This window comes from Phasianus colchicus, chromosome 12 (assembly GCF_987193195.1).
Source record: "Phasianus colchicus chromosome 12, bPhaCol1.hap1.1, whole genome shotgun sequence".
Classification (NCBI taxonomy): Eukaryota; Metazoa; Chordata; class Aves; order Galliformes; family Phasianidae; genus Phasianus; species Phasianus colchicus.
In genome coordinates this window covers 4,181,502-4,195,522 of record NC_143447.1, presented here as the reverse complement: position 1 = coordinate 4,195,522, position 14,021 = coordinate 4,181,502, and the positions used below count along the sequence as shown (strand labels likewise).

At 43.2% G+C, this 14,021-nt stretch overlaps 1 protein-coding gene across 1 annotated transcript in view; it reads right to left on the bottom strand.

The window, feature by feature from the left end:
* The window catches only part of DAPK2 (death associated protein kinase 2), a 45,854-nt gene extending 33,756 nt beyond the window's left edge, over positions 1-12,098 (bottom strand). Inside the window, exons 1-3 of the mRNA XM_090148705.1 lie at positions 8,768-12,098; positions 8,151-8,283; positions 6,817-6,914 (exon numbers count right to left, since the gene is read on the bottom strand). Coding sequence (XP_090004831.1) covers positions 6,817-6,914; positions 8,151-8,213 — 161 coding nt within the window. The 5' untranslated portion in view covers positions 8,214-8,283; positions 8,768-12,098. The remainder of the gene's footprint in view (positions 1-6,816; positions 6,915-8,150; positions 8,284-8,767) is intronic.
* Positions 12,099-14,021: the final 1,923 nt, after the last annotated feature.

The following is a 14,021-nucleotide window of genomic DNA, read 5'->3' as shown; positions in this document are numbered from 1 at the left end:
GTTCCTTCTGCTATGTGGAGCAACACCAGTGCATACATAACAGGCATGCAGAAGGTTAGCACACTGTACTTTTAGCACTTAAAGATCCACATCTAGTTAAATGTGATCTGGACACGAAATACCTGGAAATAACAAATTGTAAGAGGGGATCAATATTTTGATTAAATGGTTAAGCAATTTTTCCCCTTCCCTGTGTATGTAAGGGATGGAAATCATTCCTCATCTGTTTTAGTCTCAACTACACGAAATAAACAGAACCTCCTCCAGCAGCAGGACAGCACAAAAGCTATGTAATTTAATATGTCAGCACTCCCTACATAGGAAACAGATATACCAAAGGAAGTTCTTTCTGTGTGAGGATTATGTACCCACGAAACTCAGAGACTGAGTGTTATTATTCTAATTACAAAACAAAACAATTTCTCTCTGCACTTCGTGTAAGAAATAAAAGATTCTGGAAATAGTTGAAAGAGCATTGAAAACTAGCAACAAAATCTGTTAAAAAAGGAAAAAAAACCCTAAGATCACTGCTGGATGGAATAAGGCCTCTAAAAATAATGACTACCGGATGGCTGATGACAATGATAGTTACAGTGCTCAAGTATCAGATACTAAAACGTATATTGATTCTCCTGTTGAAACAAGCACATGACAAAGAAATATTAATAGCTGCTGGTTAATGCTCAATAATTAAAGTTACTTTTGCATTGAAAGTGAATTCTTGCTCTGCATTTACTGTAGGAAAAAAGTAATCCAAGTTTGTTTTAAAAAATCAGAGAACTCATTCAAAGTACGAATGAATCTAAGAAGAGTTGAAGTCTACGTCTGAGAAAGCCCAATACTGTATAATTTCTATAGACAGGAAATAAAATTCCTGGTAAGAAGACAATGTGTGATGTGTGTGAAGGGTAAATTTCCTAACTGTAATTACAACCTGCTGTTTGCCAGGGAGAGTCCATCTAACTGGATGACATGGCTTTTAATCACGGATTTCCAAGTTCCTCCCCTACAAAGAATACCTGAGTTATCTCTGCTTTTTGTTTTCATTTGCTAAGTAAATATTTGTTAGTTACGCTGTCGGAACAGATTATGTGCCAGGCTCTATTAACACAGGTTGAAGGTTATATCTGCTGCCCTCTTAAAAAAAAAACACGTTTACACCTGCCTCAGGGAAGCTGCAGGGAATGTGAGTGCAGGGAGTGAACTTGTGGCCAGAGATGGAGGACCACAAGAGATGACAGCACACTGATTAAAGATTTGGCTTGGCTTTTAACCACATCCCAAGTCAGCAGAGGCTGAGAAACTGGGAGCTGGTTTATGCCTACAATAATCAACAGAAATCACAGTCGTTACCTTTTGCATTAAAGAAGAAACTAAATCACCTGGGATTTCTTCCAAACCTGTTTAAAATGTAGAAAGAAACAACTTCAGCTGAAGTCCGTCCTGATGCATGCTCCTGTTCTGTTGTTCTCTAGAAGAGTAGCTACGTACAAGATAACTTTCATCATTGAAAGTGTGGTTATATAAAGAAATTAAGTACTCTATTCAAGAAGAAAAGAACTTCCAGCAATCCCTTTGAAATCCTGTGTGAATCAAAGTTTCATACACTTAGATGCCCAAAAAAACATTGGACAATTTACTTGTTCAGAAGTGGCCAAAAAGAATGTTACCATGAAATATTGAAGCATCCAACTATATATAATACATTATTATATCAATTACAAATTATGAATTAAATTACACATTACAATTTATACATTTTAGCTCATCCATGTGACAAAAATCAGTTTCTACGGTTGATCCACGAATTCTAACTCTCTTGCCCTGCCAAACCCCTACAGTGAAGACTTGTTGCTCCCTAAATCCAAAACACCTGTAAAACCAAACTGGATCATTCAAGGGGAGGAAGGAAAATTGAGTAGAGTAACTACTAGCTCCCCAAATTTCTCCTTCATTTAACACATCCATTGGAAGTACAATTGCTTCTTTCCTACTGCTCACCAGACACTTATAAATCCAAGCAACACTACAGAAATAGCCACAGAAATGTGGGCTTTCTTCTATATTATGAATAGCTTTTCTCATAGTAACCATTGATTCCAATGACCCAGGAACCACAGTGCTAAAAATACACATATTCAGACACAACCCATGTCCCTGAGAGCTTAGATTCAGCACAAAAAGCAATAGGAGAGATGGACACTAAGCAGTTTTACTTCAACACTTCCACAGGGAATAAAATGCAGAAGATCAAACGATATATATTCAGCTTACCTATAATTTTGAAACAAAGCTACCAGACAATGAAGTTTTGTTAGCGATTGAATTTGAGAGAATAGTAGATAGGACAGAAACAGTCCAAGTTATTAACAAAGTATTGCAAACATTGAAAGTACTCTTCTGCCTGCATTTCTTTGATTTGCCATTCATCAGTGTTCAAAAACAAGAGTGTGTCATTTTCTCCAAATGACAAGCTGTGCTTTTTCACTCATTTCAGTGAACAGAAAATCTTTATTAGATAGAGATATGCAGAAGGAATAATACTATGTTTGCAATAACATATCTAATCAGAAATATGAGGAAGGATTTTTATCATTTAAGCAAACAAAAAAGAAAGAAGTAGGAATTGATATTTAAAAATCCACAGCAGAAAACTCCTCAAGGTGAAATGCAAATCACTCCAACGTGCAGAATCACAGATTTTCTGTAAAATCATTTCCTGCAGGTAAAGCCTAGATCCACTCCTAGTTAGCTCACTTCTGGCACCAACCAGGCATTAACTTGGCAGTCTATAGCCTCTTCATGCAGAGAGCTTCACAAAAAACTGCCACCCCAGCACTTCAGCTTCCACAACTCCAGAGAGCCCTGCTTCTTTCTCTTGTCAAAAGAAAAGCTCTTAAAATCTTGAAGAGATGCTCAGCCACCTTCTTTGTAGGCCAGCACACTGCAACTGCAGCAAACCAAGTATATTTGCCAGCAGAGAGGATCGCAAACTACCAAGTGAACAACATGACTTTCCCCTTTCTCATGCTTATTCAAAGACTCGGTTTTGACTTGCTATAAAGACTGGCACATCAGACCACGCTTCTTCCATCCATAAAAGGTCTCCCACCTTCTATGGGAAAGACAAACAAAAGCTGGGGAGAGGAGAGAGTATAAGTGAGTGTAGCTTCCAGTGACGGAGACAAGCAAGAAACAAGCCTAGTCCCTTCCCTACACCCAAAGGCCAATAATGAAGGAAAGGAGATTTCCTCACCCAGCTATCAGTTGAGTTCCTCTGTTAAACGTGATCTAATCCTTGTAGGCTGTGGAGAGCTGAGCTGTGGTGAGCAGGACGCTCTCAGGGCACAGCAGTGCCAGCCCTGCACCACTCTGCAGGAACACAATTCCCAGTGGGCACTGCCATGAAAGGCGCTGCACACCCTCATCACACTTCAGCCCAGACACGTAGCAGTGACACTGCCCAGAAGGCACAAATGTCAGCAGTCCTCTGCAGGCTAGCTGATGACACATTGAGATTGATGAGTCTATGGTACAGCCTTTTATGAATTACGCTGCACAGCTAGACAGAGCTAAAACCTATCCAAATCACAACAGATGCTAAGACAGTTTTTGTTAGAAGGCCCACTGCTGAGCTCTGCTGCTGCCACCCCCCTGGGAAATGGACTGTGAGATGGGCAGGCCGGTTCTTCCTTCCTCTTGACCCACTTTGGTTTCAATTGAAGAATTTCCACTCTTGATCTCCTTTCTCTGCCTGTTTCCTTGCCTGAAAATCCAAGAGTCACTTGGCTTGCTGCGTGCTACCAAGGAAGTTAAGCTCACCTTCACTTTTGCACAGTTTTCAAGAAATGTTTCCATCATTTAGATATGCAGTTAGAGTCATCTGCTACCAACATTCCTGCAAACAGCTTATGCCAGGATCCCCTCACAACATTCATAACAGTGTTAATAGGTTTCTGACAGAGAAGTTTATTAAAATGAATGGTGAAAGGCATCGTTTCCTGTTACTTGAATAAAAGTGACATTTAGCAACACAGAACCACATCTGGGGAGGGATGAATCTTGAGAACATTCTGTGCAAAATAATTTTCAACATATCCATTTTTTATCAACTCAGACACAGAAAGAAACTATATTTGCCAGAAATCATGGTTTAATGCATTCAAAGAGTGACAGCATTAAATGCCTGAGAGTTCTGTATAATGTACCCCCAAACTGCAAAGCCTACTGCCTTTGAAAGAAGGAAAAAAGAGGAGAATCTTCTAATACCTCTCCAGATACTGAAAGCTTTAAACCCCACTGCATTCTAACTCTCCTAAGACTTCCAGACCAGCTGGTCTAACAGAGGACTTTTTAAACACTCCTCTGATGCACTCTTATATGACAATAAGGTATTGCCCTCCTTCAGTATAAGCCACACTAAACTTCCCAAGTGTCACTGCCAGAGCTACAGAAGCCCATTAGAAACTTCTTTTGTCTAATGCCATGTGCCCAATTTCTGGTTCCCTCTAGATACACTTCAGAGAAGTTAGGCAACAGAACCATAAGCCTAAGATCAATATTTGAAAGACTGTGGAAGCACTGGAGTTAGGCAGCTGGTTACAGCACACAGCTGCAGCTATGGAAAGCCTGCTCTCTGCTTTTGCAGACTTTTCCCTCGTACTGTGCTCTGGCACAACGAACAACATTTTCAGCATCCTTTGAACTGTCTCTAGCTCAGCACGATCCTGAAAATATCCTGGTTGAGGACTCTGCAAATGCACTGTTTGCAGAGTCCTGCACAGCTGGATTCAAACAGCCTCTGCTGCAGCTACCTTGAATGCTACACCATGCCAGAAAAGGTCCAACTTCATCTCCGGACCAAACACACTTGAGTCTTGCAAAGGAGCATTTACAGTACATACTGGGAGCCCCCTTTCCTAATTGCTGTGCAAAGGCTTTCAGATACAATGTCTGGCTCTAATGATGAGGTGCTTGTTTTTAACTTCTGATTGAACCCAACCTGGAATCTGTATTAATGACAAGTTCTGTCCTCAGGAAATCAGAAACTAATTTAGGAAGGCACGAACAGGACAGACGTTTCACAGACTTGGTTTAAAATCCTTTGCTTTGCAAGTGACTTTTCAGAATCACAAAAACCAAATCCTTTTACACTCCTGTACCTGTCAGCACCAACAACTTGTTGCAATTGTACTGAAGTAATAAAAAGAGGCACCTGCAGGCTCCAAGGGCATCAGTCAGCACTGGAAAAAGCTCTTGTGGTACAGCCATCACAACCTGTCTAGTTTATTATTTCACTTCCAACAAAACATGGTATCATTTGTCATTAGCCCTAATCAGTAGTTAGTGCTCAGAGACAGGTGACAACCTGGTAACACTACACATGTAACACAGTTGAAACAAGAAGTCTGTAGAGCTCTTCACAAAATCTGAAAGTGAAAATAAAGCCAGCAGAGACTACATGATGTTATATAACAAGGAGAGGTGTCACTGTTTGCCCTTTTCCTTTAGGGAACATTTTTTCCTTCCAACCTCAGTAACAAGTCAACTTGGATTTCTCATCTACAAGAAGCATTACAGTCATCACCTCAAAGAGGGGAGCAAGGGTCATCTCAAAAGGCACTGGATTTCCAAAACCAATTCAGAAATCAAAGTAAAAATACACTATTTAGCTTCCAGTTTCTATTTTCACTAACCTGGTTGTTACAGCACATAATAGTACCTCCTAGATTAAATAAGCACACCCTATACATACTGCAGATATGAACTGCATTTTGTGATTGCTCACTTCTGCCAAATTTTCACTTTCAGGCTGATATTCTCAGAACTAGTCAGTACTTGAAAGTAAGCAGCGATGGAAAATTTAAAAGCTGAGGTCTTCCTGGGATGGAATAAAATGGAAAAAAAATAAACATCCCCCACAAAAAGATTTGGCAGGAAAATAGCCTGAACTGAAGTGTTTTAATGTAACTAAATCATCAGCCCTTGAAAAGGAGTAATTGCACATACACAGTCATTTATCAAATCCAGCTGCCAGATGTTGGGAAAGAAGTCAACAAATATAGCCCTAATTTAGCAATTTGCATATTAAAATCATTGGAGGGTTCAACACTGAATAGGAATCACTCAGAGCCCTGTGTGCTTGTAAGTGACTGGGGAAGCCCCAAGTCATCCAGCCCACAAACCCACTACTGTGTTTAAGCAGGTGATCATGGTTAAGCTTAGCAACAGCCTATTAACTCACCTATAATTAATATCTGTAGATAATTCTTTATAGATTTAAAGCTGTATAAAGGCCTCAACCAGTCCTGCTGAGATGTTAATTGGTGGATCTTTTCAGGAATACATACACAGTGTTTTGCAGCAAGACCTGTCAGTGCTCTGAGCCCACCAGAGACTGTACAGCACTGTTAAAACACAGCAAGCAGAACTAAAGGGCTGCATCTGTGACTATGGTGGTGTGGCTTCCTGTTTCCTGCTCATTCACAGAGCAGACAGGTGAACCCAGTTTAAAGCACACACACAGATGACACCTATGCACAAAAGACAAATGCAAACATACCTTCTGTTGTCCTAGTTGCAAGAAAAGAAACAGGAAAAATAGTTAGCAAGTTAGCACATTTAACAAAACAAAATAATAAATGCCCAAGTGAATAAAAATAAAACAATAAATGCCAATTCCTCTTGAGGAATGTGTTCCTGTTGTAAATTGATTTAAACTATCATGCAGTGCATTGACTGAATCACTATTTTAAAATGCTGCCAATATCCCTGTGTGTCAGCTTTTACAACCATGTGGTGACTGTACAGACTTACCTTCCTAGTTCTTCCCCAATCTCGTAAACGTCCTCCACCTTCTGTTGCTTGAACAAAGCCATACTTGGACTCTTCATTGATGCACAGAGACGATGCAACTAGAATGTAAAGAAAGTATGACATTCATCATGACTTTTCAACAAGCAAAGAACAGATAAAATACATTTCTGATATTGTCACTTGGGATCCACTGCAACTTATCGTGGCTGGACTTATCATGGACAGGTTGAAGGATTTTATTTATTAGTCTCAGCTGAACAATGAAGATCCAATTGTATAAACTGGTGAGCAGTGCTAAGTGAAGCACCCTTACTGAAACAACCAAGCACATATGCATCCAACCAATAGTCAGACAAACTTGTGAGCATCGTGCATCTTCACACTATGCAAGAGAGAGCTAGCATGGATATCAGCATTGCAGGCTTCTTCATTACAAGCGTCAGCAGGCAGACCACAAACCAAGATGACCACATGACAGCACTTCCTTCTTCTCACCTGAGGCTGTGGTGCTAGAGCACACAGGCAGGGCAGCAAACAAAAGTCTGAACAACTGCTACAAAAAGGCACTATGATTCTGCCTACAGAATGCTCAATGCCATGTCTCTCAACCCACACCAGATGTTTTGAATGAGAACAAGAGCTGCACCATTTATTGCACGTGTTTCTCTGTGTAACAGTGCAAGTCTATGTTCAGTTTCCTGAACATAATTGTTTAAGTTCACTCTGTGACCAAGCCTCACTGGTGCAGCTGAGGACCTCCGCCGGGAATACATGACACAAAATTTGCTAACCAGAGAATGAGGCTGCTGGGGAAAGGAGGAAAGAACTTGCTACTTCTACCAGAGCCACTGGATTGAAATCCCGGAGGTGTTCCGACAGCAAGGATCAGTCCGAGGTCCCAAAATGGTGCTCTAAAGTTATGGGGACAGATTAAAACTGAGAAAGAATTCACTGTGACATGTTTAACCTCACTTTACTGTGCTACTCAGATACTTGTATACCACAATGCTAATGATACCACGAACTCTAAGGACTAACCAAAATCTGCCCCAAGTTTAGACTGCTGATAGAAGACTTAACAGAAATGAAGAGGCATTCAATGAAAATCACAAAGCATAGTCCAGCAAATGACATTCTTCTTACAAACTGTCACAATGGCAGAAAAAAATCATCAGGCCTGATACATAAGATGGATGACAAAAAAAAGCAGTGGATTCCTAAAGTGCTGCCCAGGTGTGCCTCCCTCCATAGCAATGCTGATCAGCTCAGTTTTCCACCTGTTCCCAGGTGTACTTTTTGTCACTTGTTTGCTTGAACCTTGCTCGTCCCCTCACATTTTGGGGTGGGTGATCCAGAAGCTGCTGCTTTTGGAAAAGGAGATCAGAGACATTACTCATCAGTCATACAGCTTCAGATGACATTGTAACACAGTAACCAAGCAAACACTTCACAACATGTTGATGTGTCCTGTGTAGATAAATACTCATATTACCTCTGATGTTACAAACAGCACTATTTCAATCAGAATGTGTAAGGTAGTGGTCAGACCTCTCAAATCATAACAAATCCAATTGCAGTGAGAAATAAGAGCTTCAGTAACTCTGGACTTCAGCACCACACTCATATCCCTCAGTCGATGCTTATTTCCATATGAACCCCAGATGCTGCTCGCTGCATATGCATCAGGGACTTCCAGGTTCCAGAACTCTATTTTGATCTAGAAACAGACATAATTCAATGTTGCAAGAAGCTCCATTTATTTTGACAGACCAACCGTCTTCCTATAAAATAGGACAAAGTACCAAACAGCAACTGCAGGGCTTCTGCCAAATTCACTTTCTTTTTTAAAGATTTTCTCCCCATCTCTGTAAGTGTACATTACAAGCAGCAAATGTGTTGTAAAAATTGAACAGACTTGTCAAAACAAACCCAGCTTTTGTCATGCACTCACCTCCCTAAACAGATCTTCTACTCTTTTTTTCTCTCTCTCCCTTTTAAGCTGTTGGCTTCTAAGAAACAGGAGGATGATTGAGCATCAATCAAATTCATTTCCAAAAGCATTCCTTCAAAGAGAGAGAGAGTCTCTCCTTGCTCTTCCACATACTTTTTTTGGCTGGTATTGGCAAAACCTACACAGTAGGACAAAAATGTTTTGATTTCTTCATCTCAACTGAAAGGGCAACTGCATCAACCATTATCTACGTTGGGAGCAACATTCAAGCTTTTACAAATCAATAAGGAGTACCAAGAAGAACGACACTCCCTCTGCCAGCACACAGCACCAGCACACAAGCCAAGAAGTGGTTACCTGCCTCCATCCTCCAGCACCATTTTGTGCAGCTTCTTATTGGCTGCCAATTGGTTTGGTATCTCTGTGCAGCATGTCCTTCTGGATTGACATTTCCACAGGGGGAGCCTGGTGAGCGTTCATTTCCCTTCACTCCTTTCTTGTCCACAACCCATTCATTAGCTGGGGAGCTCCTGACAGCCCAGGCCCAGCCTGCAGCCTGCCCTTATCGACACTCTTCCCCCAGAGAGGGGAGGAAGACCCAGGGCACGTGCAGTATTCCAGCAAGAGCCTCTCCTTTCCCCAAAGGGGCCACAGTATCACTCTTATCAGACAATGGCAAATACTTCAGCTCTCCTTGTGATGTCTGCACACGTCGTGGGATAGCACACGTGATGTGACATGACTGACATTCATCTGACACTCGACCAACACACATCCACTTTGGCCATGCTTTGGAAGAAGTTACCATTTTCACTGCATGAAGGACACACGCAGTAACCCCATGAAGGAGAGGCACAGAATGCCCCTAGCAATACCTTCCATGCCCCCAGCAGCAGCCTTGCTGGAAGTCTCCACCACAGATGTGATGGCTCAGCTGCAGACTGTGAGGCCTATTGCTTTCTTCTTAACAAATCTCTCCAAACCACTGCTTCAAAATCCTCCTTTAACTTTGCTCTAATTATGCTCTCTCTCATTCAGTTACCTAAGGCAAATGGTAGAAACTGCATAGGCTGTGACAGTGAAGGCCAGAATAACCACAGCACTGTACTGTGCAAACCAACACTTCCACCAGTAAGCCTGGACCAGTCACGTCTCGGGGGTGTTTCTCACTTCCACTTTCGATCCCCATATTTTCTGAGGCATCTTCTAGGCAATCCATACTTTTCTTCTATTTTCAGAGTATTGCAAGATGAAGACACATAAAACATGCTGCTGCTTTGTTCACTATTTCCCTTCCTCTTCCCAAAGCCACGTTAATGTCTGGGATAAAAACGCCTCTTTCCTCTCAGTCTAAATAAATAATTCAAATTCTGCTTTGTAAATTAAAACTGCAGTATTTCTGAAACACTCCGTTATAACTTCAAAGCAAGCCCGCTGATCAGTTGTGCTTAAGCCTTGAAATCACAGTAAATCAATGCCATAGTGGCATTTATCATAATTGGGATACCTGTGAGTTACTGGCCCCATCTTAACTTTATATGATCTCGTTTGCAGTTGTTCAGAGCAGCATTTTTTGAAGTGTTGGAGTGAACTTAAATCAACAATCAGACTTCAAAAAAAGCAAAGGACAAAACCAAGCTCTGCCAAAAACCTAAAACTTTTGCTCATTCTGATGAGCAAAAGATCAAGTTCTGAACCCATGAGAAAGTCAAGCAGAGGAAAATACTCATATATTAAGAGATAATACTAAGACTCGCCCAAAGGGATTTACTCAGATGGCCTACTCCCTTCATTAGAATTCAAGGTACGTGGCTATAAATGACATTAATTCAAACACACCTATAAAAAAAAAATAATAACATCTAACAACCAACCATCCCCATTGTCCTAGACTTACTGCCTTCCACCCTCTTCTCTTCTGTGGGTTTCTCTCCCTGGCTTCACCCAGCAGCTGCAGTTAGCAGGCATCCAAAATAGATTGTATACTAGATGACCTGAGACAATTGTACACTGCACAAGGAAGGTAAGATAATGACAGATTACCCTTATGCACTTAAATTTCAACCAAAATAAAAATTCTCCACACAGTCATAAACACAATCCTACCTAGGTGTTGCACATTGACCTTAGGAAACCAAGATAACATCACATCTCAAGGCTTAATCTACAAAGACTTTGCAGGACTCCATTGCATACATGAAGCGAAGCAGGAAGGAGGACCTGAACTTCTTCTTTACTCACACAGTGGTTTCCGTGGAGGCTGAGCAGTGACCAGAGCAGGGGGTTTACACACAGGTCTGCTCTTTCACAGAATATACCACATCTCCCCAGCCATCCCATGCTGGGCACGCTGAGCACTTCAATACAAAAGCATCTACTGGGCGTTCCTATTACTTGCTGCACTTCCACAATGATTCTTTGAAGCACAGTTTCACCTTTTACACACCCCGAATATTAGGAGGTGACAAAGTATTAATAGTACCACACAGCCGTGCAAGCAGAAACAGAACACAGAGCTCCCAACGTTCCAGTTTCTGCACTAAGAACATTTACTGCCAGTTCACTTCATGCTCCTAAGTTTCCTCATACCATAATATCAGAGCTTATTTACCCCAGGAAATCAAGGTTTACCAGAGGACCAAAGCATGGATTGCAATACATTCTTTCCTACCACTACACGTCCCATATGTAGGTGTTCCTGCTCCAGTGCAGTTCCCTGTGGGGAAAGGAAATGAATCTTCTAAAGAAAGCAGCAAACACACCTCAAGGGGAGCAGGATAAAGGTTTCCTTCTGTAGGTAAATTACGAAGCCTGCTATCAACGATTTGACAACTGATGGCTGATTTGTACACAATGACTGTGTGACAAACGCCTGCCCATCAGTAAGAGAGGACTTGGCCCATCAGCAGCTCTGCACCTTTCTCCTGAGCAGCCCCCTCCAGCCCTTTGGCAGAGCAGTTCTCCATGAGGGAAGAGCTGAACCACAGACCCTTGGCCGGACTCCACGCATCCATCCCGAGGCACAATTTATGCTGCAAAACAGTTACAGCAAAGCAAAACCCAAAGCAGGCATCAGAGCTGAGCACAGCGAGACAACTCTCCTTACACACGTAATACTCCTTACACACTCAGTACTATGAAGTGACCGCAGCACTTTAGAACTGCCCAAACCAGCGACTGACTTAATAAAACGAACTGATGTGGTGCTTTATGCTAAAACTAAGCAGGTGTTTATCAGCACTGACGGCTTTTCCTCTTTCACCCTTCTCATCTCCACGGACTTTTCTTCATTTTTCTCATCCTTCAGGTGGAAGAACTCAGAGGGCAGCAAAGGAGCGGCGCTCAATCCAACAGCCCCTGACCTGCGCCTGTTGTTTTCCTGTCAGACCCTGGCAGCACCGCTTCTAAGCGATCCCCGCGTTCCCGAGCGCTGAGCTCGGTGCCACCGCCGGTCGGGGGAAGCCCGCCGTGCCCGCCCCTCGGGCGCCTGTGGGATTAACGGCTCCACGCGAGTGACATCGCTGCCCCGAAGCGAGGCCCGCCCCGGGCCGCTCTTCTACACGCAAAGATGAAGGGCACAGAAAAGTTGGGAAACTACCGGACCCCCCCCACACCCAACTCTCAGGGAGGGTCAAAGCCGAGCCGCCCCGAGCAGCAGTGCGGGAACATCGCAGGGGGAGGGAAGGGGAGACCCGCGGAGCTCCCAGCGCCCACTTACCGCCGGGCTCCACGGCCGCCGCCGCCGAGCGCGCAGGTCCGCGGGGCTGAGGCGGGGGCTGAGGGGCGGCGCCGCTCACCGGGAGCAGCCGCGGGGCCTCGCCCCTGGGCGTGCGGGACGGGACGGGACGGGCGGGGAGGGGCGCGGGCGGCGCGCTGCCGCCGGGTGTTGTGGCGCCCCCTGGTGGGCAGCGAGAGCCGCTCCCACCTGCCCTGAGGGGTAACCGGCACAGGGAGCGGGAAGAACTGAGGGGTGCCCAGCTGCCGTGCTACAGCGATACAGACCGCTTGGGTTCTTCTGCTTTAATAGGTTCGGGATACGAGAAAGCAGTACAAAACAAATCGATTTGAAGGAAAGAAGGCTGAGGTGGTGAATCCATTAGAAACGCAGTTCATTCATACGAGCCTTGTTCTATATCGTGTGCAAGCCTAAATACAGGGGCTACTCTGAAATTGATGCCTCCTGTTTTGGTATGGAGGCAAATATTGATGGTACGGCAGTACAGGCTGCACCTTCCCACCACCATTCCACAGACAGAAGGGGCAGAAGGGCAGCCGACAGAACGGTGTGAGATATGGAAGCGTGGATGAAGAAAAGGCTCGTCACTGAATTCCTCCTCACAGAAAAAAACGGCACCGCTGACATTCACTGACACTCCCTGGCTGGTTATGGCGACCACAGAGCGGACGTGGAAACAAGCCATGTTCAGGAAGGCCATGTACAGCTGTCACACCATGAACTAATTTATTTATCTATTCTTACAAGTATGGCATGCAGGCTCTTTTGCAAACGCACAGCTAAGGGTGGTGATGCTGCTGCTGAAGGACAGTGTTGTGTGAGAATTTGTTCTAGCCAACAGCACTATTGTGCTCTTGGTACCTGTTGTAGTTTCCATAGGACAAAATAGAAGGCATTACTTTCGGAGTGACCTACACAGAAGTTTACATTATTTACTAGGTGGTCTGCAACTCAACATTGCCCAGTGCAATTTCCTGTTATTTCAGGGGACAGCACGGGTTTCCAGTCCTCACTGTGGATCTCCAAACAAATTAGTGAGTACTACTGGAAAAAAACACACCGTACTTTTCCCAAGTTGACCTGAACCAAATGTTGACTAACAAGAATTACATCTTTCATTTGTTTACTCTTAAAGATGTTCCCCAGACCAGTAAAACCAGATTTTTCTCCCCCTATGTGGCAGGCAGTAATTGTGATAAGTACTGTACGGTTTCCTTAAGTTTCTCCTGGGCAGGTTAATATCCAACATTTGTTAACGAAGACTGATGTGGCATTGTTCACACCTTACAAATTGAGTATAAATGCTAGGCTGCCTTCACTTTCAATTCCGCATGCAGTTAAGATAAAATAAAACAATAGGAAATTATGCAGAATCAGGCAGGCTGTTTCCATTATAACAAATTACTAAAATGTATTTCAAAATAATTTTATACTAGGCAAGAGCCTAAAGGCAATGCTGTTAATTATCAGAGATAAGAAGAAACTTGGCTTCAGATCTGCTTGAAGTGAACCAGACTC